The following is a 27765-nucleotide window of genomic DNA, read 5'->3' on the forward strand; positions in this document are numbered from 1 at the left end:
ATAGCATTTATTTTTGGCCTGACTAGTTTTCAGGTCTTTTATCTCTGCAGCCAGTTTCTCTCATGTCTCCTATGCTTCTTTCAAAACCCAGCTAGTATTCTTAGGACTGTTGTACTAAATTCGTTTTCAGATATATTGCTTGTATATCTGTTTTGAACAAATTCCTGGCTATGATTTCTTTTTGATCTTTCTTTTGGGGAGAATTCCTCCATTTTGTCATTATATATAGGTTTCTGTCTTTTGCATGTTATGAAAGCTTGTTATGTTTCCTGCTCCTAAGAGTAATATTGTATTAAGAAGGGGTCATACACTGTCCAGGGCTTGGCACTTTGGGAGGTGTTTCTGGTGTATGCTGTGTGCACTCTGCTGTTGCGTTTTGACTGCTCTTTCTCACAGGTCAGTCCTCTGCAGATTTCCTTCTGTCTTGCATTGAGGAGTATTTGGACCTTTAACTAGGTTTGCTTTGATTTGTTGGTGAAGTTAGGGCTGATTAAAAAAAAGAAAAGCCTGATCAAAAAAAAAAGGAGAATAGGAAACAAGCCAGCAAATGAACAAAAAACTATAAGCCTGATGTCAAAGAAAAAAAAGGAAAAAAAAAAGATAAAAAAGAAAAAAAAAAAGAAAAAAAAAAGCCTGTTCTTATTTCCACCAGAACGAAAGCTGATGCTTTGGAGCACTCTATGATTGGTAGCCTTGATGCATGCAGAGGGCCTTTGTTAGTCTTCTGAGGGAGAGGCCTGCTGTACTGGCTCACAGTCAGACAAGCCCTTATAAAGATGCCCCTGCTGGGTGCTGGGGCAGGGTTTATGTAAGCGACTCCAACCTCTTCTGAGGTGCTGTTTCTCACTGAAGCCCAGCTGTGCTGGTATGTGGGTGTGTGTATGTGTGTATAGTGTAAGATGGTGTCACCCCCTGTCCCTGAAGATGGGAACTTGTTCAAGAGACCCTTACAGAAAAGCGAATAATCTCCTTTTCTGTGTCCTAGGCTTTCATCACGTCCCTGTCCTCAACTTGTCTGTGCCTGGCTGTCAGCATGCGTGGTGCCACAGTTCTCCTGTTTTATCTCTGGTCAGTGGCTGGCATTCAAAACAACTAATCTTAAAGTACCCAGCAGCGCATGAATCCACTCCTTTCCTCTGGTGGAGAGCCTTGCAGTGCTACTCCTGGCACTGTTCTGCCCCAGAAAAGCAGTCACTCACTTTCACGAGTGCTCGTGCTATGTTGAAGTACAGCAAAAGCCTGCAACCAGATTAGCTGCCCTCTGCATGTGCCTCTGTCCCCTGCTGTTGAATGGCCCCTCAGTACACTGGATGGGCCTTTTGTCCTTGGAGAGGCAAAATACCCTCTTCCAATATGCTCCAGGAAGGGGAACCTTCTCTTCGCATGTGACCCAGGAGATTCCCATTCCTTGGCTTCTTGTGCGAACTCTACTCATTCATCTCTCTCCCTCTCACTCCCTCTATTCCTGATTTCACTTTGTGAAAAGGGTTCCCACTCCTCCAAGGCACCACGACTTTTCTCTCTCTTAATTAACATCTCTCAACCTCTCATCTGCTACTTTCTTTCCCTCCAATTGTGCAGATTGTTTCCTTAGTCTTTAATGGATTTCCTAGTTGTTCAAAATGATTTGATGTTGATTTAGCTATGTTTGAAGGATGAGGCAAGTTCAGGGTCCCCACTACTACTCTGTCATCTTCACTCCTCCTTCTTTAGGGTTTTCCATAGTATGTTATCTGCAAATAACGAAAGTTTTACTACTTTCTTACCAATTTGGATGCCCTTTATTGCTTTTCTGATTGCTGTGGCTAGGACTTACAGTACTATGGTGAATTAAAGTGGTGAGAGTGGACATTCTTGTTTTATTTTTATTTCATTATTTTTTTCTTTTTTAAAGATTTTATTTATGTATTTATTTATTCATGAGAGACACACACAGAGAGAGGCAGAGACACAGGCAGAGGGAGAAGCAGGCTCCATGCAGGGAGCCCGACACGGGACTCAATTCTGGGTCCCCAAAATCAGGCCCTGGGCTGAAGGTGGTGCTAAACCTCTGAGCCACCCGGGCTGCCCTGACATTCTTGTTTTATTCCTGATATTAGGGGAAAAGCTTTCAGTTTTTTTAACCTTGGAATATAATGTTAGCTGTGGGTTTTTCACATATGGACTTTATTATGTTGAAGTATGTTCCCTCTACTACTATTTTGGAGAGTTTTTTTAATCATAAATGGATGTTTTACTTTGTTAAATGCTTTTTCTGCATCTATTGAAATAATCATATAGTTTTTATTTTCTCCTATTGATATGATGTATCACATTGATAGATTAACCACCCTTGTGTTGCAGGGATAAATCCCACTTGATCATGGTGAATGATTTTTTAAAATGTATTGTTGGATTTGGTTTGCTGGTATTTTATTGAGGATTTTTGCATCTATCTTCATCAGGGATAGTGGCCTGTAGTTTCTCTTTTTTTTGTAGTGTCTATCTGATTTTGGTATCAGGGTAATGCAGTCCTTGTAAAATGAATTTGGAAATTTTTTTCCTCTTCTATTTTTGGAATAGTTTGAGAAGAATAGGTGTTAACTCTTCTTTAAAGGTTTGGTAGAATTCATCCGTGAAGCCATCTGGTCCTGGGTTTTTGCTTTTTGGGAATTTTTTGATGACTGATTCAGTTTCATTACTGGTAATTGGTCTATTCACATTTTCTATTTCTTCTTGATTCAGTTTTAGAAGGTCATATGTTTCTAGGAATGATCCATTTCTTCTCGGTTATCCAGTTTGTTGGCACATACTTTTTCATAATATTATCTTATGATTGTTTGTATTTCTGTGGTGGTATTGTTATTTCTTCTCTTACATTTCTCATTTTGCTTCAGTCATCTTTTTTTTTTTTTTTCTTTTTTGATGAGTCTAGCTAAAGATTTATCAGTTTTGTTGATCATTTAGTGCACCAGCTTCTGGTTTTGTTGATCTGTTCTTTTCTGTTTTTAGTTTCTATTTCATTTATTTTTGCTCTAATCTTTATTATTTCTTTCCTTCTACTGGTTTTGGGGTTTGTTTGTTTTTTTCTAGCTCCTTAGGTGTCAGGTTAGGTATTTGAGGTTTTTTGCTTTTTGAGGTAGGCCTATATTGTAGCTTTTGCTGCATCCCAAGGATTTTGGACTATTGTATTTTTCATTCCTACCAATTTTTTAATGGTTTGAGATAAAATTCACATACCATATAATTCATCTGCTTGAAGTGTATAATTTAGTGGCTCCTAGTATACTCACAGAATTGCATCTATTACCATCAATTTTAGAACATTTTCATTACTTGAAAAAGAAACCTTGTATCCTTAGCCTCTGTTTCCCAATGTACCCTTAGTTCTAGGTAACTACTAATTTATTTTCTGTCTTTAGAGATTTACCTGTTTGGACATTTCATATAAATGGAATCATACAATATATGGTCTTTTGTGACTGTCTTTTTTCAGTTAGCATTATGTTTTTAAGATGAATCCATACTGTATATTTCAGTTCTTCATTTCTATGTTTTGCTGATAATAGTCTGCTATATGGATATACCACTTTTTATTTATCTGTTTTATCATTTGATGCAAATTTGGGTTGTTTCTACTTTTTGGCTATTATGAATAATGCTGCTATGAATATTCATTTATAAGTTTTTGTATGGACATAGACTTTCTGTTCTCTTGGGGATAGACCCAGCAGAGGAATGCTGGGTCATGTCACAACTCTATGTTTAACCATTTGAGGGATTGCCAGAATATTTCTAAACTTTACATTTATACCACTTTACATTTCTTCTAGCAGTGATAGAAGATTCCCAATTTTCTAATATCCTTTTTGTCAATACTTACTTTCTCTTTTTGATTATAGTTATACTTATGGATGTGAAGTGGTTTCCTATTGTGGTTTTGAATTGTGCTTCCCACTAGTTTTTCTAAAACTAAATGATAAAACTAAAACAATAATGAGATTAAAGCTGGGCAGTTTACTGGCTAACAGAATTTAAGAAGTCATTTTAATTATAAAAGAGTAGAGATGATTTGGCATATATGAGTAAGTATTTTAAGCATTTTGCAAGACTTTACCTTCTTTTTTTGGTTCTTATTTAGCAATTAATAGCTAAAACATTTTATTTTGAATCTAAGTTCAAAAGGTTTTGAGGTTCCACAAAAAATAATCTTGACAAATACCCCAAAGATTTTTGTTACAGTTTTTCTTTCCCTTTAAAATACAGTGTCCATCCCTTTTGGCTCCTAAACAACATAGTTGAGAATGTTAAATAATTCTGAACAAATTCAGTTGAATAATCCAAGGACCATTTTATATCAGACACTGTGTTTACTCATGGATGCTACCTTTACAAAGCTTCTAGTCTTTTGGGGAAGACAGATATACATATTTATTTACATATGAGGAAGAATGCAGCAAGCATAGCAGTTGGTGGGTATAAACAGTATGTTAATACCATAGTGGAGAGAAATTAATTCCAGTTTTAAGCAGAGGCAGTACTTTGGAAATTAGGTAGAATGTTGGCAGTTAGAAAAATAGCAGAAAAGAAGAAAATTCTATGTTGAGGGAATTTTGTGAGCAAGGTCATGGTAGGAGGTAATTTTAAAGTGTTTGGATTGTAAGTAATCTGTATGGCTACAGTGTATGGTATACTGGGACCAGAGGGCATATGTGGAATCCAATGGGGGTAGGCAAGGGATGGGAGGCAAGGGATGCTGTCACAATAGCCAAAGTGAGAGTTGACTTTTCAACTAAAATTGACTTAAAAAATAGTTTTTTTAAAAAAAAATTTCATATAACAAGAAACGTGGAAGTTATAGAGTTGGTTAAAAGGCAGCCCAACTATATCAGGTAGCATTTCTGTGTTTCTCTTGGCTTAATCCTTATGGTCACAAGATGGCTGTCTCACTCAGTCATCAAGTGGAAGAAATAGAGTGTGCTTTCTTACTGTTTTGTTGTTGTTGTTGTTGTTGTTGTTGTTGTTAAGGAAGAAAACTTTCATCAGGCACTCTGAAGTTTCATTAACCAGGACTGGATCTCATGACTGATTTAGCTGCAAGGGAAAGTGGGAATCTGACATCTTCCACTTTAAAAGTGGGAGGTGAATTCTGCCTTTGAAAAGTTGGGGCCGGAGTGGGGCGGGGGTGGGGGGTGGGGTGGGGAGCAGGGGTTTTCAGGGGGTTAGTAACCAGATAGTGTCTGCAGATGCTAATCTTCTCTAGTTAGTAGTAAAAAAGACAAAGAACAAGACACATTTAAGAGACAGATTAGAAAAGGAGAGATTACAGACAATTCTAGGTTTTGGTGGTGAATGAAAAGATGGTGATGCCATTTGCCAAAATGTATTTCACAATTTGAAATTGAATTGAGTCCTTACTCTATTAATAACATTTCTTGACCATAAGACTTGATGCTTAGGACCCTTTAGTCTCACTTTCTAATCACTAATAGAATGGAACAAGGAGGAGGCAGTGGAGGTAGCATGGTGGTTTTTTTAAGTGCTACTGCTAGGACCAGTGCCAGCTTGCAGCATAAGAATCACCTGGGGAGCTTGTTAAATCAGAATCTCTGGGAATTGATATTTTTAGGTCTGGGATTTGACCATCAATTTTGTTAACAAGATCCCCAGGTAATTCTGATACATAGCTAGGTTTGAAATATTTGGTAAGAAAAGTGTGGACTTTGGTTTCAGGCATACCTGAATTTGAATCCTAGCTCTTCACTTATTAACTGTGTTAACTTGGGCAAGGCACTTCTCAGAGGTGAGGCCCCTCACCTGTGAAATATGTAGTAATAATAATTATAATTATAAAGTAATATTAACATTACTTAATGATATACCACAGTCGCTAACTCAGAAAATTGCTCTATCCTGGGTAACCTGCTCTATCCATTCTATCCTGGGTAATCTGATGGGGCTGGACAAGCTGAAAGTATAGCTCTTGGCTGGATTTGCCAACACTGTTGCTGAAGAAACTCAGATAAACTTGTCACAAGAGAAGCCAGTCACTCAATAGATGAGGATTTGGAAAAGAGAAAGGGAGAAACTTATTTCAGGTGTTGGCAGTCAGGATAGGTGGCAGGCTCAAGCCTTAACCACCTCTGCCGGCAAGATGGACATCTAGAGGCTCGGGGGGCTATGCCAAGAGAGCAGGCAGAGGTGCATGATCATGGTGGGGGTGGGGGAGCATCCATTTGTGTTCAGCCCACAGTTATGTACATGGGAAGAGGACATGTGGTGTGTGGCTTAGGCATTCCATTGCTATCAGGGCTCTTCTGGTCTGGTGGTTGGAATGTTCTGGTCATTGCATAATGTCTTGTCAATGCCTCAAGAAAATGCAATTAGAAATAAGCACAATGGTTTTTAGTTAGATCAGGGGTTAAGCAGTCCTGCCTATTTCTGGTTTTAACTGTTGAGGTCTCTAGTGGAGGAACAGGGCTTGCTAACATTAATAGTTACTTTATAGAGCTGTTGTAAAATATAGGGAAATATATGTAATGTTTGTAGCATAATAACTGGCACATCGTAAAGATTCATTAACTCATTATATTTTTGTGTGTTAGTACTACACATTTGAATTAGCAAAAGAACACAGATTTCTGTACAGCTACAACAAAAAGCAGATGATAATAAATTGCTTCTCTTGGTGCTTAGTAACCATTGTTATCAATAGCTGATTTCCTTTTGGCCCAGCCAGGTATCTTCCAGTCTTGAGCATATGAACCTTTGTTTATTTTCTTAACTGCATTTTTGGCTGCTTCTGTTCTGTGCAATCTATATCAGTATATAACTTAAAAATCAGCTAATACACCAAAAACCCTAAATCCAATTTCTGTGAAATGTTACTTAATATTTAATAGAGGCTATTTTTCACAATGTTCTCATATAAAACTTGACACTAGACAAAATTCTTGCTCTTATAAAGCAAAAAACAGTATCAATTCAGATGAAAGTAATAATTGCATATTAAAGATCATTTTGTTATTCTCAAAGCTTATATAGTTGCCTGGGTTAATAATGAGAATGTTGTTTTGGATGGTTGTCTTTGGAAAAATACTCGCTGAGAATGAATGCTTATTTTTACAGTTTCAGTGCATAGAGGGGTCTTTGTGGAAGGGAGGGAAGGCACTAACATTGAGAACTACTTTGCACTAGGAGTTTGACTTGTTGGATAGAGACTGCATGTTGTAGTATTACCTGTGAATTCTGAAGGCCTGCTGCCTGAGTTTGTGTCCCAGTTCTGTACTTAAAGCTGCCTGACCTCAGGCAAGATACTAACCTTTCTGTGCCTGGGTTTTTTCATTGAAGATTATTATAAACCTGCTTCAAAAGGTTGTGGTGAGGATTAAATAAGCTAACCTAAAGTCTCTAGAAAGTGCCTGGCCTGTAGTACTGTATAATTGTTAGCTGTTCTTTAAATTTTACAAATTCACATTGCTCTGTAATTTCACAACATTCCTGTAAGGTTGGTGTCTTCTTAATCTTTATTTTACAGATAATAAACTGAAGTTCAATGAGGTTAGCAATTTATCTATAATCAACCACCCATTTATTTAGTGATGCAAATCCTAGATTGCTTCTTCATGCATTCTACTATGGCTTTTCTTTTTTCTTTAAGATTTTATCTATTTATTCATGAGAGACAGAGAGAGAGAGAGGGAGAGAGAAAGACAGGCAGAGAGATAGGCAGAGGGAGAAGCAGGCTCCATGCAGGGAGCCCAATGTGGGACTCGATCCCGGGACTCCAGGATCACGCCCTGGGCTGAAGGCAGGCGCTAAACCGCTGAGCCACCCAGGGATCCCCCTCTATTATAGTTTTAATATGTCAGTTATTTAAAAAAATCCTAGAAATAGTGATCACTTATGTGATTCATATGGTATTAAGTAATGTTGATTTTCATTTATCAGAAAAACATCTTTGCTGCTTGGCAGAATTAATAAATTAACCATTTTCGAACTTTGAATAGGGTGTTAATATTTTGAAAAAATCTGTTATTGATCTTTAAAATATCGCATCAAGAGGTAACAGATATTTAAAAATAGATATTACAACAGCTATTTGATTCAAATTAATTTGTAACTTTTATATAATATGCTATATAATTTTAAATATAATTAAACTATGTATAAGAATATAGCATATCTGTTAATTTGTAACATCACTTTTTTAGGTGATGATCATAATGGTACCTTGAGGGTTTTTCATAATTGTTTTTTCACTCATGATCTTGATGTTGTCTGTGATTAAGTAAATTATCTAAATCCCTAAGATTCACACATTTTATAGAAAATAGAAACAATAATGCTTGCTAATGATAACCACTAATGCATATTAATAGTATTCGCTGACTTGAGATGTGTGTGTCTACTTCTGTAGTATCTTTTATAAGAATAATTCAGAGTACTGAGTAAGGAACTAAGCATCAAATATTGAAATGAAAGATAAGAAAAAAAAAGAAAGATAAGGCAATTTTAAAAAGTTAATTGTGTAACAAAGGAGTGGACATGTGTTAAACTAGATCCTAAAGCCAGTCTTCTATTAGGAATTCTTCCTTATTTGCTCTTTCCCTTCCTCCATAAGCACACAGACAAAACACAGCACACTCACACACCAAGATAAAATAAAAATGCTGTTTTATAAAATGATCTTCAGATAGGTAAAAAGCCTCAAACTGCTTTTCTTCTCTATTTTCTACATGGTTTCAGGAAGCTGTATGCATAACATGCTTTGAGATTTTCAATTAGAAGCAGTAGCAATTTTATTTTGAATAGTTCTAAGGAATCTATTGGCTGTGTGTTTCCTCCTCAGTACGCTTTGGCCTACCTTTTAAATTTCTTTTGGGAAAATGCAGCTTGCTGCCAGTAATTCATTCTCTCACTTTGTTCATGGAAGTTGCTGAATTTGATTATAAGTTAAAAAGAGAACTCTTACCCTAATTTTACATTTGGTATATTCTTCCTTACTTTCATTTCACATATAACATACTAGTGGCAAAACTGCTGCACATCCTTTAAATTTCAGGATCTGATTCTGTCCAATAAAAAGTTATCCAGATCTTTCTCCTAGAACAATCTATTTTTTTCCTCTTATTCTCCTGTCTCCTCCCTAACGTGGCTCTCACCAGTTCATTTTACTTCTCTCAGTTTTTTTTTTCTCAGTAAATTATTTCCCCCATCCTATCTCCTTGAGGAATTAAGGAGGGCCCTTAATCCTTAGTAGGGCAGTTAGAAGGGCCACTGAGCAGTGGGTATGTGAAGAAATGGGTTTCTAAACCAGCTGCTTGGCTCCTGTGATTTTGAGTCTGGAGGTTGGATCGAGTGCTCTGTTCACATCCAATTCCTGTGATTGCTGTATTGCTTTTCTTTGGAGGAGCTGCTTTCAGAATTGTAAATGCTTTTCCCTGCATTGCAGTTTTGCTAAGTACATTCTAAAGGAATTGATGTTGGTTTTCACTGCTTTTGCTGCAGTACTTTATCTGGTTTGGGAAAGGTTCTTGTTTGATCAGGTTTCTAGGTTGGTGGGCTTGGAGTTTGGTACAAAACTGATTGGTTGATGTCACAGATAAGATGATTTATTTTTAGGGGTTAGTGTAGAAGTATCGTTTTCTGCATTTTATGAATTACCATGCTGATAAGTAGGCTAATTTTTCTATTTGAGACTTTACTAAGGGCATTAATACTTTCTTTCCCCTTGAATTAATTATACAGGCCAAAGATTTAAGGTTTTTCTTTTCTTCTTTTCTTTTCTCTTCTCTTTCTTTTCTTTTCTTTTCTTTTCTTTTCTTTTCTTTTCTTTTCTTTTCTTTTCTTCCTTTCCTCTTTCTTTCTTTCTTTCTTTCTTTCTTTCTTTCTTTCTTTCTTTCTTTCTTTCTTTCTTTCTTTCTTTTCTTCTTTCTTCTTTCTTGATTCTTTATTCATTTATTCATGAGAGACACAGAGAGAAAGAGAGAGGCAGAGACACAGGCAGGGGGGAGAAGCAGGCTCCATGCAGGGAGTCCGATGTGGGTCTCCATCCCGGACCTCCAGGATCATGCCCCAGGCTGAAGGTGGTGCCAAACCACTGAGCAACCCGGCCTGCCCCAGGTTTTTCTTTTCTTAATCTTAATTGTTTTCCCCCTGATTTACTGTCTCTGTTAATAGATGAAAATGTGGAATGTAAGGAAATTGCTTGTTAAAAAAATATGTTACTTATAGGAGTGCGGGGTGGCTCAGTGAGTTAAATGTCTGCCTTCAGCTCAGGGCATGATCCTGGGATCCAGGGATTGAGCCCCACATCCTCTCTGAGCAGGGAGCCTTCCTCTCCTTTTCCCTCTGCTGCTCCCCCTGCTTGTGCTCTCTCACTCTCTCAAATAAATGAATAAAATCTTAAAAAAAAAATAATGTTACTTATCTTGTTCTGGAAAGGAAAAAAAGCACAACAAAAGTCTAGTGCAGCACTTTTATATTTGAAACTCTATTGAACCTAATCTTGTTAGTGAGCAGGTTTAAAAGTTTAAAAATTGCCCTCTTTTGAATGAGCCCTTTTATACCATGTTTGTGGCTTTTGTTTTTAAAGATTTATCTAGTGTATTTTTATCATATTTTTTTTTATAGTAGCCCACTATAGCCATTCTTTGTACTAGATTTTCTTTCTTGAAGTCCTGTTTTTCTGGACTTGAGATCAATAGAAAAATGAAGATGACATAGATTTTCATGGGGAAAAGTGATTAGGAATAGGTTGTAAAAATAGGACTCTTTTTTCAACACCAGAGTATTTTTAGCCTTATATACATTATCTAATTTTAAATCCTGTAAGTTAAAATGTTTGTATAGAAGTATTAGAGGAGGGACTTTCATGAACTCATAGAGTATTAAAACTTAAGAGGGACATTAGGGATCATATAGTAACCATCCTGATATTCTGCAGAGGAATAAGTGGAGGTTTGTTCATTCATTTGTTAGTTCATCCATCCATCCATCCATCCATTCACTGAACAAATACTTATTTAATGTTTACTGTTTTAGGTGCTTTTGGATATCCCTACCCTTAAGGAGTTTACAATAAATAGATAATAAACATCATAAGTAAGCTAAAAAAGGTAGAAAGTGGTAAAAGTGATCTGGGATTGCAGTGTACTTAAGGGTGAAAGTGGATTTGCGATTTAAAATACGGCTGGCTGCATTGAAAATATGATATTTGAGCAGAGTTAAAGGAGATGAATGAATGCATTTGTGACTCTCTGAGGGAAGAATATGTTGGGCAAAAGGAACAGCCAGTTTAAGGGCTAATGGGTAGGAGCATGTCTAGTTTTTTATTCAAGGAATAGTAAGAAAGCAATTGACTCCTTGAGTAAGAAGTGGAGGGAATGATAGGTGATGAAATTAACAGCATTGGGAGATAGAGAGATGGGGAATTGGCTAGATGATGTGGACTCTGGTGAATTGTTATAAGGCCTTTGGTTTTTGCATGAGTGAAATGAGGGAAGGAAGGGACATCATGAGGCTTTTGAGCACTCATGGTCTGACTTATGTTTCAACTGAATCATTCTGACTGCACTGTTGAGGAGAGATGCCAGGGTAGGGTTGCTAGATTTAGAAAATTAAAATATAGGACACCCACTCAGTTACATTTGAATTTCAGATAAACAATGAATAATTTTTGTGTGTGTGTATATATATATATCTCATGCAGTATGTGACTATTCACCCATATGGCAGAATGTTAGCTACTCTTTTATATATACATATAATTTAAACTCTTCAGTGTTACTGCTGCTTACTATAAATTACCATTACCATGATACTGCTGGTTCCAAGGCTTGGGCCCTTAACAGCAAAATAAATTTTGTCTTACTCTTTCTTGTATTATCTGTATTACTGTTTTTTACATTGTGGCCATCCTATACTTCAGAGTGTTATAAATACAGTTTGTTGGACCCCAGCCTACACCCCAAGAATTAGAATTTCTTGGGGTGGAACACAGTATCTCTATGACTGCACAGTGTTCTAGGTTCTAGGTATAGTAGAACAAAACATACAGAAATCCTTATGCTAATGGAATGAACATTCTACTGGGGAGACACAATAAACGAGACAAATAAGTAATTATATTGGATGTTAAATATTGGTCAGTGCTAAGAAGAAAGAATCCAGAAATGGAATGGGAAATGTCCAGTATAATGATGAAGGAATTGCATTTTTAGATAGGGTGGCCAGTGAAGGCTTCACTACATGGTGATGTTTGAGTCAAGACTTGAAGGAAGGAAGTAATGGAGAGAATCGAGTGGCTATCTGTGGGAACAGGATTCTAGACTGAAGTAACAACTGCAGAAGGCAGGTGCATGCCTAGTGTGCTTTATTTTAGATATTTTAAGGGGGCAGTGTCTGTGGAAAAGGGGTAGAAGAGTAGAGGATGAGGTGAGAGAGATAAAAGGGAATGGCTGGTGATTGTTAGTGGTTAGTTTTTATTGTGTATTGGAGAGAGATTTGGATTCTAGGCCCAGCTCTGCCAGTATCTCTGGATCTGTTTCTTTATCAATAAAAAGTGGACAGTGCCCTTGTTCTTCTTTCTTTACTGAACTTGAAGATTTAGACAGTCCTCTGATAAATAGTAGGAAATTGTTTTCTTGTCACCTTGTTTAACCATTCATTCTTGTCACAGATTCTTATTTAATCTTAGCTAATAGAGTTAAGAAACATATTTTTCTCTACCAAGAGATTGAAATTCTTATGAATGGCAGTTTGACTTAAAGCGAGGCAGGAAGAAAAGAAAGAGCCTTGACTCAACTCTAAATTCCAAATGCCTGTTCAAGATTAAGTGAAATGTAATGTGCAGGGAATCATGAGATTCTTTTCTTTTCTTTTTTTAAAGATTTATTTATTCATGAGAGACACAGAGAGACAGAGAGGCAGAGACACAGGCAGAGGGAGAAGCAGGCTCCATGCAGGGAACCTGATGCAGGACTCAATCCTGGGTCTCCAGGATCCGGTCCTGGGCTGAAGGCGGCACTAAACCGCTGAGCCATTGGGGCTGCCTGATTCTTAACTGGATACTTCCCTGGAAAGAATAACCTTTAGGTAGGTCTTAGTCTTAAATGAGTGTTTGCTCAGAAATAATTTGATGAGATCCTTCTGACGTTTTTTGGTGAGATCTATCAGCAGATGATAATGAAACAGTGTAATCACTCTGAGTATATCTACCACCTTTTAGCTTTCACAGGGTAATATGAATTATAAAGAAACAAATCCCAAAATCTAAATAGTATTTTGGTGTTTGATCTCTCTTATTTTATGTCATCTGTTAGACTTTGAGAACTTCCGGAGAATCAGAAAAAGAATATAATGTTGGATACCCACATATTAGGTTATGTTTATGATAATGTTGAATATTGAGCAATCATGCTTTATAATAGTTTATATTTATTTTTGCTAATATTTTATGTGTTGTATATTTGGTGAGGCTTTTGTAGTGATTATTCTTTTAATCCTGGCAAAATTAAATATAAGAAAAGTCCTAATAGAAGTTTTCTTGACTAAATACAATTATTTCAGGAGGAATGAGGTAGAAAGGATTCATAAAACTTAGCTAGATAGCCAGCTGCATTTATTTATTTATAGCCTTGTGTCTTGCTCATTTATGTTCTGACAGTATAAAACCATCTTTGAAAAAAAATTTTTTTTAAAGGTTTTATTTATTTATTCATGAGAGACAGAGAGAAAGAGAGAGGCAGAGACACAGGCAGAGGGAGAAGCAGGCTCTATGCAGGGAGCCCGATGTGGGACTCGATCCTTGGACTCCAGGATCACGCCCTGAGCCGAAGGCAGACACATAACTGTTGAGCCACCCAGGCGTCCCCATCTTTGAAAATTTAAATTAAAAGACTATTTATATACCTATAATAGGAGCCTATTTAAAAATAATAGAGTAAATTATGAAAAACAAATGAAGTTTATTTGGGACCTTTTGAACATTATTCAATTCTAGAGTTGAAAATATGTTTAAGCTAATTTTTGTAGCTATGGTAATTTTACTGGTCCAGGAGCTATGCCAACTCTAAGTATAATACGTTTTAATTAATACAGGCTTGATGTTTTGTTTAATCGACACCAACTTTATTCATGATATATAAAATCTAAGTAATACATGTTTAGTTCCAGTGAAATAGCATGAAAAATGTGCTATTTATTGTTTTTAAAAACTACCCAATTAAGTTATGGAAGTAAATCTTTAATGAGATAGCTCCTCTGACATTAAAAGAGATGACTATGTCATACCTGGTCTTGGCAAAACCAAAATTAGATTGTTGGGTGATGGAATAACTTGGTCATTAAAAAGTTTATTCTCTAAATCAGAGTTGGCAAACTGTGACCTGTGTACCAAATCCTGCCTGTTTTTGTAAATAAAGGTTTATTGGAACACAGCCATGCTCATTCATGAACATCTTGTCTTTGCTTTTGTGCTACAGTGGTAGTGTTGAGTAGTTGTGGGTCATATGATTCACAGTGCCTAAAATAGTACAGTTTGGCCCTTTAGTGAAAAATGTGCTGACCCTTGCCTCTATATCTAAGCCTTTTTTAGTCTGATCATGTTAAATAAAGTTCTAGTGGAGATTTATGAAGTTAGTATTTTTGTGTTTAATTTCTTATTCTGCTTCATTCTAAGATAGAATACTTATATATATAAAAATTTGAGTGGCAGTTTCCCAGCTTTCTCATCCATAGGTAGGCATAATACTACCTTGCAGGGTTGCTATGAGGAGTCAAGAAGAAATGTAAATAAAATGTTTAGGGTGTGTGGCATCAAGAAGGAGTACAAGCAATGAGGAGGTATAATTAAAGGAAGTTTAGATGTTTATTTGGGTAGTTTAGGATGGCATGCTTTTTAAAAGCTTTCTTTCTTTCTTCTCTTTTTTTTTTCTTTCTAAAAATCTCAACTCTGATTTGTCCACAGAGCTGGCTATATAGAGGCCTAGTTTATCCAGGTTCTTAATAAACCATTGCTGGATAACCTCCCTCCATCTTTTCCTCCCTCCCTCCATCCCTGCCTTTGTCCTCTTGTCCTTTCTTTTACCTTATCTTCATACTTTCCTCTCTGTTTCCTTTTTGATATATGTAAGCCTTAGTACTAAATTTAATCAGTGAGTAGTAACTACTACTACGGAGAGTATGCAGAGAACCTAACACATAGAAGATTCTCTCTTATCTGTAGTTCCATTTTCTAAGAAACAGGAACTCTAAAATCTTGTAATCTCCCTCTCTTTATTCCTTTTTTTTTTTTTTTTTTTTTTTTTAAGAGAGTGTGAGCATGCAAGTGGCTGCTCCCTGTATTCTCATGTGATTATGTATATTAACAGCCATCTAGGTATGTGTAAAATCTGTTTTTTACCACAGCAGATTTTAGGGCAGATCAGTTTTGTCTTGAACCTTGATGCCTTGATGCCAGCTTTAGACAGCATGGTTTTCTTCTGGGGACAGGGCAAATAGATGATAGATTCTCCTTAGCATTTGAGGGCACCTTGAAGATCTAGTGATACAAAAATTGACTCTAGTCAATTTGTTTGTAAGCACCCACTTGTTTCCTTGTTTCATGAAAACAAAATTAAAGCTAAATTATTTTACTTGATTTTATTTTTAGGAAATCAGTTCAAAACCTGGGACCTAACCTTTTCAAGTTATTATAAAACCAACATTAATATAAATAACAAAAAAAAGTTAGAATATTTTTTGTTTTTATTGACATTTGTCATTTTGTGGTAGCTTTAAGTTTTTGTAAGTATCATGAGAAAAAAATATGGAAAAGAGGTGAAATTCTAGGACGATATTAATGTAGGCAGCCTGGGTCCAAGGATCCAGAGTGGGGGGGATCCTCATGGGACAAGCCAACAGGATCCTTGACTTTGCCTCGGATAGAAATCAAACTCCTGGAGAAAGTAAAAGCAGAGTTTATTGAATAGTGTGAATGACAGAGAATAGCTGTTGGTCTGTCCGGGAAATTTGGAAAGGAAAATAGAATGAGTCTCAATGTTGCTTGGGGCTCAGGGTTTTATATTGCAAAGAGGTCTAGGGCATGTGTTCCTTTGGGAATCCTTAGGGTCCCATCAAAGGCAAATGTCAGGTGAACAATAAGCATTATTTCATAAATTAGCAAAGATAGCAGTATTGCTGCCAGTGTCAGCCGAGGTTTGTTCAAAGCTAATGTCCTGGAATATGTTTGGGATCTAGCTTTTCTTAGATGTTATCAGTTGTTTGGGGCCTAGGACAAAGCTCAGAGAATGATTAACTTTCGTTTCCCTTTAAGTGGGAACATAACTTCTTTGGCTTATTCAGAGACAAATATGGATTATGAGTAAATGGGGACTGCCAGAAAAATGGAACTTTTCTAGAATGGAGTCCCTTCAGCTTCTTTACTTCAATAGTAATAGCATTAGCAGACCCTTAGATGATAGTATGAACAATTATCTGCATTTCTTAAGGTTTTAATCTCCCTCACTTGAGAATCTTTTTATCTGTAGTAAATTTAATTCTGTATTAGTTTAACTAAATTATTTTGTTTATGGTTTAAAAAGAAGTTAAAAACAGGTCAGAATTTCTCATTGAAAGTTCCTACTTTTTTAAAGCTAATACTTAAATGCATTAAACCTAAATTTTATATGCTACCTTTCTGTTAAAGTGTTCTTCCTATTCTCTCATTTATTTTACAGTAAACTGAGATTTTGGTAGAGGAAGATTTTAATCCCTAGTCCTCTAAGGCTCCGTGAGTCACACAGGGACATTAAATGGTTTTCTTAGAACTGCAGTTTTAGTATAAAGTTAGAAACATAAATGTTGAATGTACTTTATTTTATGTATTAATAGGAACCAGACAGCAAGGTTTAAAAAGTAATTTTGTGTCTGGAAATAGGTAGATAACATGGAAGATGAGGGATTATTTAATTAAAAAAAATTTTTTTGAGGGGTTAAGAATTTTATCTTGCCAGGAAAAAGGGAGAGAGGGAGGAGAATTCTAAGTCTCTGTGAAACATAGCTCAAAGACATATAGTTAGTATTAACATTCTTTTTGCTTGTATATGGAAAAACCAGTAACAGATTGATTTAACCTATCAAAGGAGAAATAGGAGGGGAGAAGAAGAAAAAAAGAGACATATTTGGAAATAGTGAATTTTGTTTTCCTTTACTTGGCTATGTTGCTGATAAACTGGAAACTAGTAAAGAGAACAATGAGGATATTCTCCTCTTGGGTAAGTTGACAGATCATCAATGAAAAACAGTTTTAGAAGACCTTGGATGTTTAACTAGGACTTGAATGTAAGATTGCCGTGTCTCTGTCTGCCATGGTCCTCATTAGCATTTCCATGCTGAATCTGTGTCAGAATTTGTCAACTTGCTTTATTACGGTCTTATTTCTATGATTTTTTTTTTTTCATTTTGTAAGGCTGTTGTTCCATTTTCCTGGGGGTTTTGCCATTGTAAGTCATCATTTAAACATTATGTATAATTTGTTAGTCTTCAGATCAGAAAGGTCTCAGTCTATTAGAGATTATATGGGAGATCTGAACTGCAATGTGTAAAGCGTTTTCAGGGGGCTTCTCAGTTATCTAGAAGAAATTAGTAAACCAACAAAAAAGTGTTATCTATATCGTTTATGATCTTTTACCTTACTGTTGCTTTGAAAGTTTATGTTAGGATTTTGGAATATTTTGCAAATTTTCTTTTTTATAGTTAGATTTACTATCACTATGTATGTTATCTTTGATAGAGAGTGGAAACAATCTTACAGCAAATTCTGTTTCTTTACAGTCAAAGGCCGTTGGATTGCTAGATGTGGATGTGTATGGCCCTTCAATTCCAAAAATGATGAATCTGAAAGGAAATCCAGAATTATCACAGAGTAAGTAAAGAAGAGAGAGACAGGGCAGCCCTGGTGGCTCAGCGGTTTAGTGCCGCCTTCGGCCCAGAGTGTGATCCTGGAGACCCAGGATCGAGTCCCACGTCAGGCTCCCTGCGTGGAGCCTGCTTCTCCCTCTGCCTGTGTCTCTGCCTCTCTCTCTCTCTCTCTCTGTGTGTGTGTCTCCCATGAATGAATAAATAAGATCTTAAAAAAAAAAAGAGACAGTATGATAATAGATATCCTTTTTAAATTACCTCCTGAATGTCAGGTGTTGTGCAATGTACCATGCATACCTTATCCACAGTGTAGTATAGTCCTTCTGAAATCAGCTATGGAGCCAGACTGTCTGGGTTTGAACGCTAGCTCTCTCACTGACTGTGTGGCTTTAGGTGAATTATTTAATCTCTTTGTACCTCACCTCTGCCCCCCTATGTAAAATAAGGCTAACAATTACCGGGGTTGCTGTGAGAAATCACTCAATTAGAAATTGCTGTTAAGAAAAAAAAAAAAAGAAAAAAGAAATTGCTGTTAAGGAGCCAGGGCAGGGAAAAGAGGGGATGGAGAGTAAGTAGTTCCTTAGATTTGCCTGAGGGCAAGTGACTAGCTAGTTTTGCCCTTTTTCCTCCCACCTTGTATGTTGATGCCCCCAAAGCAGGTCTGTTCCCTCTCCCCTATCTCCACAGTCACCAGAGATGAGCATATTTCTGATGGTGAAATAGAGCAGTATTTGCCTACTCCCTCAGGAAGTTGGAGAACTTTCAAAAAGCTCAAGTTGCAAGACAGGCTGCCATGGGGGTTTCTAAACCTCCCTGATGCGCATCGGGGGGGGGGAGCATTCACACCATTCTGACAGCAGCTTGATAATAGGCCTGTCATATTCGGCAGTGTATATGAGTCCTAAGGGTTGGGTTTTTGTTTTTGTTTTTGTTTTTTTCTTGTTTAAAGGAACCAAGGGACTTTGCAAGCCTGGAGCCTGGAGTAGAGGTCGGGAGCAATGCAGGGACAACTGGGTTGGAGAGAATCCCAATCCTTGGGGCTAGAGAGGAAGTTACACATATTCATATTATGAGGGATGGCTTTCTTCCTAGACTGATTGGAGGATATTAAGCTTTCTTCTGGTTTAAATTGGATACACTGCTGCTGCAGTCCTGATGGGCCTTCCTTGTTGATTTGGAGCGGTTGGCCTTTCTCATAGCCCTCAGAGGACAGGAATGGGACAACTCTTGGCCCTGTGTCCATCACAGGCATTGACAGGTTTTTGTGTAGGGGATTATAAAATCCTCTACCTCATAACAAAGTGACCCTGGGTGGACCAAAGCTCAAAGGGCTTTGCAAAATTTTAATATATTAAAACAAGAGGCTACTAGAAAACATTCTATTGTATATAAAACCTGAGCTTTTAAAATAAAAAACCTAAAACCAATAAAAAAAAAAAGAAATTGCTCGTAAGTGTAGTGCATTTGACACAATGCCTGGCACATAGTCAGTGATCATTATCATTATCTCTTCACATTAAATGTGTGGATGTATGGAAGTATTTGAATAGAAAGTATATATTTGTGTTAGAAGACATGAAAATTATTTTTTCTAATCCTATATCTGTTGTATTTGTCTTAATGTATTTATAAAAACCCCTCAAATACTAGTTTCTTTTCCCAGGCTTCACTGCTATCAATAGGACAGTAATTTTTTGAGTAAATCTTTAATATTTATCATGCTCGTTATTACACTTTCTTGCAAAATTATCAAATATAAAACATTTAAGAACAAGGAAATGCTGTGATAAAAAAATGAAGTATTGGAAAGGAATATCTGGCTGGCTCAGTTAGTAGAGCATGAAGCCTCATGTTGGGCCATGAAGACTACTTAAATACTAAAAATACTAAAAATAAAAAAAAGTATTGGGAAAACTTTTAACTTCTTGAAAATGGTTTTAAGTGAAATTAGTTTATTAAAATTTATTTCAAATTATAGGGGTGCCTAATAAAAAAAGTTATAGGGATGCCTGAGTTAAATAGCTGACTTTTGATTTAGGTCCTGGGATCCAGCCCTGTGTCAGGCTTCATGTTCCATGGGGAGTCAGCTTAAAGATTCTCTCTCCCTCTCCCTCTGTCCCTCCTGTCACTCATGCTCATGCTCTCTCTCTCAAATAAGTAAATAAATCTTTAAAAAAATTATTTCAAATTGTAATAAGGGTATATAATTGAATAATTTCTTTTCATTTCTTATTGGGCTTTTTATTTTCCATAGATCTAGGACAGAATGACTATATTTACTGTAGGATTTTTGTTGGATTATCTGTGTAAATAATAGAAGTATTTTTTGTTGTTGTTGTCATCAAATGTTAGTTAATTAGGCATTATCTGGGATCCCTGGGTGGCGCAGCGGTTTAGCGCCTGCCTTTGGCCCTGGGCACGATCCTGGAGACCCGGGATCGAATCCCAGGTCGGGCTCCTGGTGCATGGAGCCTGCTTCTCCCTCTGCCTATGTCTCTGCCTCTCTCTCTCTCTCTGTGTGACTATCATAAATAAATAAAAATTAAAAAAAATTAGGCATTATCTGCTATCGAATGTACTTTTGTTTGTGCTTTAGTTGTTGGAGTCAATTGCAATGTTAAGTTCTGAATAATTATAGGAAATTTGAAGATGTAGTGATGATAGAATTGACCCTAGCAGTCTTACATTGTAAGCACTCAATTAGTTTTTCTTGTTTGATGAAAATAAAACTTAGAAAGTGAAGTTATTCTAGTTTCTTTCTTCTTTGTCCTTTTAGTGGAATGTATACTTAGTTTGTAAATATGTGACATATGCCAAGATGTCAAACTTTCACAAAGAAGGAGTAATGAATTTGTGTACTTTAAATGATAGACTTACTATGTCTGTCTCTTGATTAAAGTAATGTGAAAACTGGTGCATGCAGCATACGAGTGATGGCAAAATGGAGCCCTTGGTGTCATTTTTTTCTTAAGCAGTCTGTTCAGTCTATGCCAATATACTTGAAGTGAACTTTATAATTTCTTTCTTCTTCTTTTACTGAAGCTGTAATCTTAAATTTGATGTTTGCAAATTGACTGCCATTAAATAGGCTTTCTGGTAAAGATGAGATGCTGGAAATCTTGGAAAGCCTTAAAAGAATACTTCTTTTGTGTTGACAAGCTGATCTTAAGTCACCCAAGAAATGAACTGAATGATTAAGGCATTCACTTAAAAGAATGTGAATTCTTAAAAGCCCAACTTATAAATTATTTTTGGAATCTTAGGTAAGTCTGCCACCATTATACTAATTGGCATCATTTTGACATTTCTATATTTTAACATGCTAATTATCCTGTTGTATTCTCTATTGCAGAAAACAAAATGTAATATGAAATTATCTAATTAATAAGGAAAAACTGTGAAAGATTTGTTTTTAGCAGGTCATAAATCTTTGTGTTTATAATTAGCACCTACTTCAAGACAAATGGGTATTCTGTGCTTCTTTCCCTTTTTGAGTTATATCAGAAAGCTATCATTAAGGTGTGTAGACTAGTAGTATGGTACATTTATAATTTGGCCATATTCTTCTAGGGCTGTCTGTACTTCACATTTTTTTCTAGTCTAATTCTAGGTTAAAAAAGCACAAACTTTATTTCCTATTTCCTAATCTTCTGATCATTCCTAATGTTTTTCAAAATCATTGGCACATTTTCAGTATTTTCTCTCAGATGAGAAAAATTAAAAGAACTTGCTATTGTTAGATAGTGGAAGGATTAACTTGCAATTTTATTTTTAATACTCTATCTTAACTTATGTGCCTTGCAAATTTTTGCTTTTTAAAATAGACTTCATTATTGCTGATTCATAGTTACTTTAATAATTTACTGGGTACTTTAATAAAACATTTTTTTTTTACATGAGAACAGAGCTTTATTTTTATTTTTGATTAAGATATAATTCACATACCATAAATGTCACTATTTCTTTTTTCTTTTTTTGAGGTTAACAGAAAATAAAGCATTTAGGAAAGTAGTTTGGTGAAAGCAGGATGTAAAATGAGTTTTGAAGGTGGAAGATGTGGGGAATATACATATATGAATTGCAGACTATAGGAAAAGGCAAAAAGATGAAAAATAACACTATACTAAGAGGCATGAAAAGTTTTGACGGTCTAGATTTGGTGAGGCTAACTTAGAAGAAATTAGGTATGCTACAAAAAAAAGAAAGAAATGTGATCTTTTTCACTTCCCTTCTGGACCTCTACTCTAGATTTTGTGTATGTGATATGCATCTATACTGGGTAATGGACTGAAATGATATTTTGTTGTTAAAATTGGACAGACTTCGTACACCCATGTTCATAGCATTATTCACTGTTGTTATTATGAATTCACTATTCATTGTTCCATTATGTGGAAGCTACTCAACATATCTCAGCAGATGAATAGATAAGCAAAACATGGTATATACGTAAAATGGAATGTTAATCAGTGTTAGAAAGGAAAGCAGGAGCTTCCCACTTGGTAAACACATGATTTGGAGAGAGTGATGTGCTTGGAGAGGTCATGAAGTTATCTGTTCTTCCTCATGTATCTTCCTATGTATCTCATCTCTCTGATTGTTTCGGAGTTATATCCATTTAATTTAATTTAATTTAATTTAATTTAATTTAATTTAATTTAATTTGTTTTCCAGCACCCATACCTCATCCTTTCCCTGCTTCCCAACACTGAGAGCTAACCAATAATATGAGTTATATTCTTTTATAATAAGCTGGTAATATGGCTGCAGGGATTAGGATGTGGACATCTTCGGAGGACCATCATTCTTCATATCATACCACCATTAGATCCCCTCCACTCAAGGTTTTTGCCACTGTCAACACAGTGCTCATTCTGGACATTGTCTTCCATTGTACATCAGCAAGAATTTCTTCTTGCTATGAATCTAGGAGTGTAATATCCAGGTCATGAGTTTGTGAATGTTTACATTACTTTCCAAGATGTTTGTATCACCTTATGCTCTGTTCATTATATATGAGAGACACCATAGATCCACATCCTTTTTACATAGGACATAAGATGGTATCTCATTATTGTAAAAAAAAAAAAAATAAGGAAAGTCTTGCAACATCTTTGCAACATGGATGAACCATGAAGACATAGTTCATCCCAGGTGAAATAAGCCAGTCACAAAAAAGACAAATGTTGTATGATTCCACTTATATGAAGTACTTAGAATAGTCAGAATCATAGAGACAGAAAGTAGAATGGTGGTTGCCAGGAACTGGAGGGAAGGGGAGAATGGGAATATATTGTTTAATAGGTGTACACTTTTAGTTTCACAAGATGAAAAAGGTTGTAGAGATGGATAGTCATGATGGTTGGACAGCTTTATGAATCTATTTAATATCACTGAACTATAGGCTTAATAAAAGATGGTAAATTTTGTTTTATATATTTTACTATAATGACAAAAATTGGAAAAAAAAGTTAAATAGATTTGCCCTGGCAAATATTGCCTGGCAATATTACCACAATATAGGATTTCTTCAATAGTGTCCATGGTATTGACCCAGTGATTCTGTTTGCTCTTTAAAAGAGCAATCATCACTGGAGGAAAATAAAATAGTAATGTTTCATTGGGAGACTTAGTAATTTAGTTTTAAGCCTTCTCTACTTTCCAGTTTGGAAACTTCACTAGTCTACCAGATACTAGGAGTTGGAGCCTAAAATTTTATTTTCATCTCATGTAAAAAACTTATTACATTTAAAATCCTTAATGTTATCATGACCAGTATTACCATTTGGAACATTACCAGCACTGTAAAGCTCTGTATGATGTGATCCTCACCTTCTGTCTACTTCCATAGTCCCAATTCCAACAAGCTTGCTTTGCTAATTCAGTCAACAGTGAGTTTTATTTTCCATCACCATAAATGTCACCATTTCTAACATGTGAATGTTTACATTATTTTCCAAAATGTTTGACAGTGTTTGAGCCATGATGGAGAGGACAGTATTCAGCATGCCATCTTTGGGACTTTGAGCAACCTGGAAAAAAAGGAAGGAACTAGTAGGTCATTGTATACCACCATTCTTTCCTCTAACCATCTGTATTGCCAAACTAAAATAGTGCATGAACACTAAAAGATGTTACTTGTTACTGTTTTTCTGGAGGTTGGTATTATAATAGGTTAGGAGAAGTGGTGAATGAGGAAGCAGTGACAGTAAGGTTTTCATCTTATTCCCTGAGGTCTTTCAGTTAAGGAAAAGAAAACAGAAAGAGCAGCTTGCAGTTTCATTGGCTTTGAGATATCCCTAGCAGTATATAAACCACAGAATTTCTTTTGAAGTGGTAGAGTGAGTGCCTTGAACTGAGTTCTCCAGAAAACAGATTCCTGTGGATTGCTAATTTATTAGAAGTACAAACCCAGATTGAGGAAGGAGACAAGGAGGAAGAGCTAATATGAAATTGTGCTATCAGACAGCTAACTGTCCCTTAATGTGACAGATTGCTTGACTGCCTGGGACTGTGTATGTGGGAGGAAAGGGGAAGAATTTATCTAATTATATCCATCTCCCATTGTCCAAAGCCTCACCTCAGTAGGTAGGAACTCACCTGCATTTCTGAGTTCTGTATGAGTGAGTCCCACCAGAGTCCTAAGGCATCCTGTACTTTGGCATCAGGATGGTCATTTTTTTTTTTTTTTTGGAGGGGGGGAGGTGAAAGGCACATAGTATGTAGGCCTGAAGTGAAGTACTTTCAGAGAGCCCCTGTGTGACATTGGTCAGAGCCCATGCAGAGCTGGTGGCTGGAATGAGAGTGAGGCTAAAAGGGTGTAGAGAGGTCATGTGGGACTTTCAATGCATGGGGATGGAGGTGGGGAGCTGAGCTCTTGTGTACCCAGACAGCTATTTCAGTGAATATCTTATTGACTGATGCTAGGACATAATGGCAGGGAATCAAGAAATTGCAGGATTCTTTCCAATTTTGATATCCTGAATTCTTAAGAGAACATAAATTGATCCCTCTAGTCTATTAAACCAGTACATTTCAAAGTTTATTTCTTGGGCAGCCCAGGTGGCTCAGCAGTTTAGCGCCATCGTCAGCCCAGGGCATGATCCTGGAGACCTGGGATCGAGTCCCACGTCGGGCTCCCTGCATGGAGCCTGCTTCTCCCACTGCCTGTATCTCTGCCTCTCTCTCTCTCTCTCTGTCTCTCCGTCTCTCATGAATAAATAAATAAAATCTTTAAAACAAAACAAAACAAAGTTTTATTTCTCAAGAGAGTGCATGCATCAAAGGGATATTTGAGTAATATTTAGAAATTCAGTTTCATAGTTGTCTTTCATAAGATATGCACAGAAAATAAAATGGCTTTATATGTTTTTAGTCATTTTATTCTTTCAATTTGATAATTTTTGATTTTTAAAAATATAACAGTATTATTTGCTGTAGTCATTGTGTTGTATATGTACATAACATATACTTTTTAATTTTAAAATATAAAATTTGATAGTATCAAACTCTATATCTAAAAACTTGGTTTCTTTATGATTGAGGTTTTTGGGGGGACTTGTAATGCTTATCAGTTTTAAGTATAATAATATTGTGGGGATTGGGACTTGAGTATAAGGGCTAAGTTTTAACTGATGTTTGAGATAAAGACGGGTGCATCAGTAAGCCACTTTCTTATTTCAAACAACCGATTGCAAAATTTGATATTTCACGTTGTACACTTGACCAAAGCCTCACAATAAGCAAGAATGTTCTGTCAGATTTGGGCAAGAATAGTAACTAAAATTGAGATAACAGTCTTGGTAATCTGAGTTTAGATGGCTGTGTTTGGATACAATATGGCTTTTTACTTATAAATGTTTATTACAGATTCCATAGCTGGAAAAAAATACACATGTACATGCATATGTACATACACACATATATTTAAGTAAAGCATCTTTTAAAATTCTGTTACTTGCAACCTAACACTGACTTAAAATAAAAGTGGTTGCTTTAGAAATAAATTATGCTTATTTTAAATCTAGTTTTAAAATTTGCTTATGTATTAAAAGTGAAATGTTAAAGGAAACATTATTTCCATTTACTTAGCAAATGCTTATTGGGTATATCCTATAGTTAGTAGTTAGTAAGTATGAAAAATATTTGATTTGTTGGCTGTCAGATCAAATAAGGTTTGTTGCTCATTCTCTTGGAGCTTATAATAGATATACTAGCCAGTGATCAAAGCATAATAAGCATAAGTAAATGCTATAATAGAAGGTAAGCATGCTTCTTTGTGAACTGAGATGGGGACTATAAGTCAAACTGGAAATTTAGAGAAGTCTTCTTGGAGGAATGATTTTTGAGCTAAATTTTAAAAAACAGATGAGCCAGGAGTTGGTGGTAAGGAGTTGAGGATTGAAAGTAAGGAGGAAATTCCAGGCAGAAGGAATATTATCATGTGTTAAAAGCCTACAGAATGCAAATTGTTTGGTATGGCAGTAAGTGAAGAATCTCTGTGGGTTAGTTGCAAGAGTAAGATTGGGCCAAGAAAGATAGGTGATGGTCTTATCATAAATGCCTTTTTGTGCTTTCAGTTTGAGGAACTGATGTGTAACTCAGGCTGTGAGAAACTCTCATGAATTTTAGGTAGGGGAGTGATACTATCAGTTCTGTGTTCTAGGAAGATCATTTTGGCAACATTGTGGAGGAAAGGTAATAGGACCAGATGTGGGGTAGGGCCAGTTGGGATGCTACTATAGTTATCCAGGTGAGATGTTATAAGGCCTGATTTAAGTATATGGCAGTAGAAATGGAGGAGAAGGGACCTAATTGAAAAATATTAAGGAGATTGAAATAATAGGATTTGGTAATTCATTGAATTTGAATGAGAAAAAGGTGTCTACGATGGCTCCTGGAATTCTGGATTGAGTGATTGTGTAGATAAATGTGTCATTTATCAAGATAGAGCAGAGAAGGAAAAGGAATAAATGTAAGGAAAGCAGTAATGAGTTAAGGTTTATTGAATTTGATGTCTAAAGAGAGTTAGGCAACAGGTGATTGGAATATATTGTGTTCAGGAGAGAGGTTTGGGTTAACAGTACAGATTTGGGAGTTAGCAGTGTGTGTGCGTGCATGTGTGCATGTGTGTATATTTGAAGTTGCTAGTTTAGATCACTGATTTTCAACCTGGAGTGATTTTCTTCCCTCAGGAGACATTTGACAATGAATAGAGATTTTTGATTGTTACAGTTGAGGGATCTTGTGGGTAGAGGCCAGAGATGCTGCTAGACATCCTGCAATGCACAAGGCATCCCCTTACAACAAATTATTACCTGGTCCAAAATGTCCGTTAGGTTGTGGTTGAGAAATTCTGACTTAGCTATGATAGCCCAAAAGAGTTATAGAGAGAGTCAAGTGTAAGACTTGAGGATAGAATTTGATAGGATAGAACCCAAAGGGATCAGGGAAAGACTGAGAAGAGCTGACCAGAGAAGTAGAGAGAAGACAAGGAAAATATGAACATTAGAAGCCAAGAGGAAGTTTTAGGAGGAAGTAGCAAATATTTTCAGAGTGGCTAAATAAGTTAATAATTGAAGATTATATTTTAAGTTTAATAGTATGTTACAACCACTATTTTGAAGATATCTCAGTACAACTTGTGCTATACTTCTTGAAGAAATATATTTTATAAAATATATATGACCCTTGGGAAATCAGTCATTTGGGAATCTGTTATTGAACATGTCTATAAAGGTACTGTGCTATGTTCTAGGAAATAAAGACGAGTCAGTTGAAAACTCTGTACTTAAGTTTGCAGTCCAGTGAGGGAGATGGAAAATGTCAGCACACTAAGTACTCTGGGAAGGTATGAACAGAGGACCATGGAAACAGAAGAAC

The 27765-nt window shown here is 36.1% G+C and overlaps 1 protein-coding gene across 30 annotated transcripts in view; it reads left to right on the forward strand.

Annotated features, from left to right (window-relative positions):
- The window catches only part of NUBPL (NUBP iron-sulfur cluster assembly factor, mitochondrial), a 231053-nt gene that overhangs the window by 36143 nt on the left and 167145 nt on the right, over window positions 1-27765 (forward strand). For 22 of the 30 annotated variants that reach the window (XR_012036422.1, XR_012036421.1, XR_012036417.1 and 19 more), the window contains exon 4: window positions 17797-17887. Coding sequence is in view for 19 of the 30 variants with exons in the window: in XM_072838180.1 (XP_072694281.1) it covers window positions 17797-17887 (91 nt within the window). In the remaining 11 variants the exon portion in view is untranslated. The other 8 variants (XM_072838202.1, XM_072838194.1, XM_072838200.1 and 5 more) reach the window with 8 other exon arrangements.

This window comes from Canis lupus, chromosome 9 (assembly GCF_048164855.1).
Source record: "Canis lupus baileyi chromosome 9, mCanLup2.hap1, whole genome shotgun sequence".
Lineage (NCBI taxonomy): Eukaryota > Metazoa > Chordata > Mammalia > Carnivora > Canidae > Canis > Canis lupus.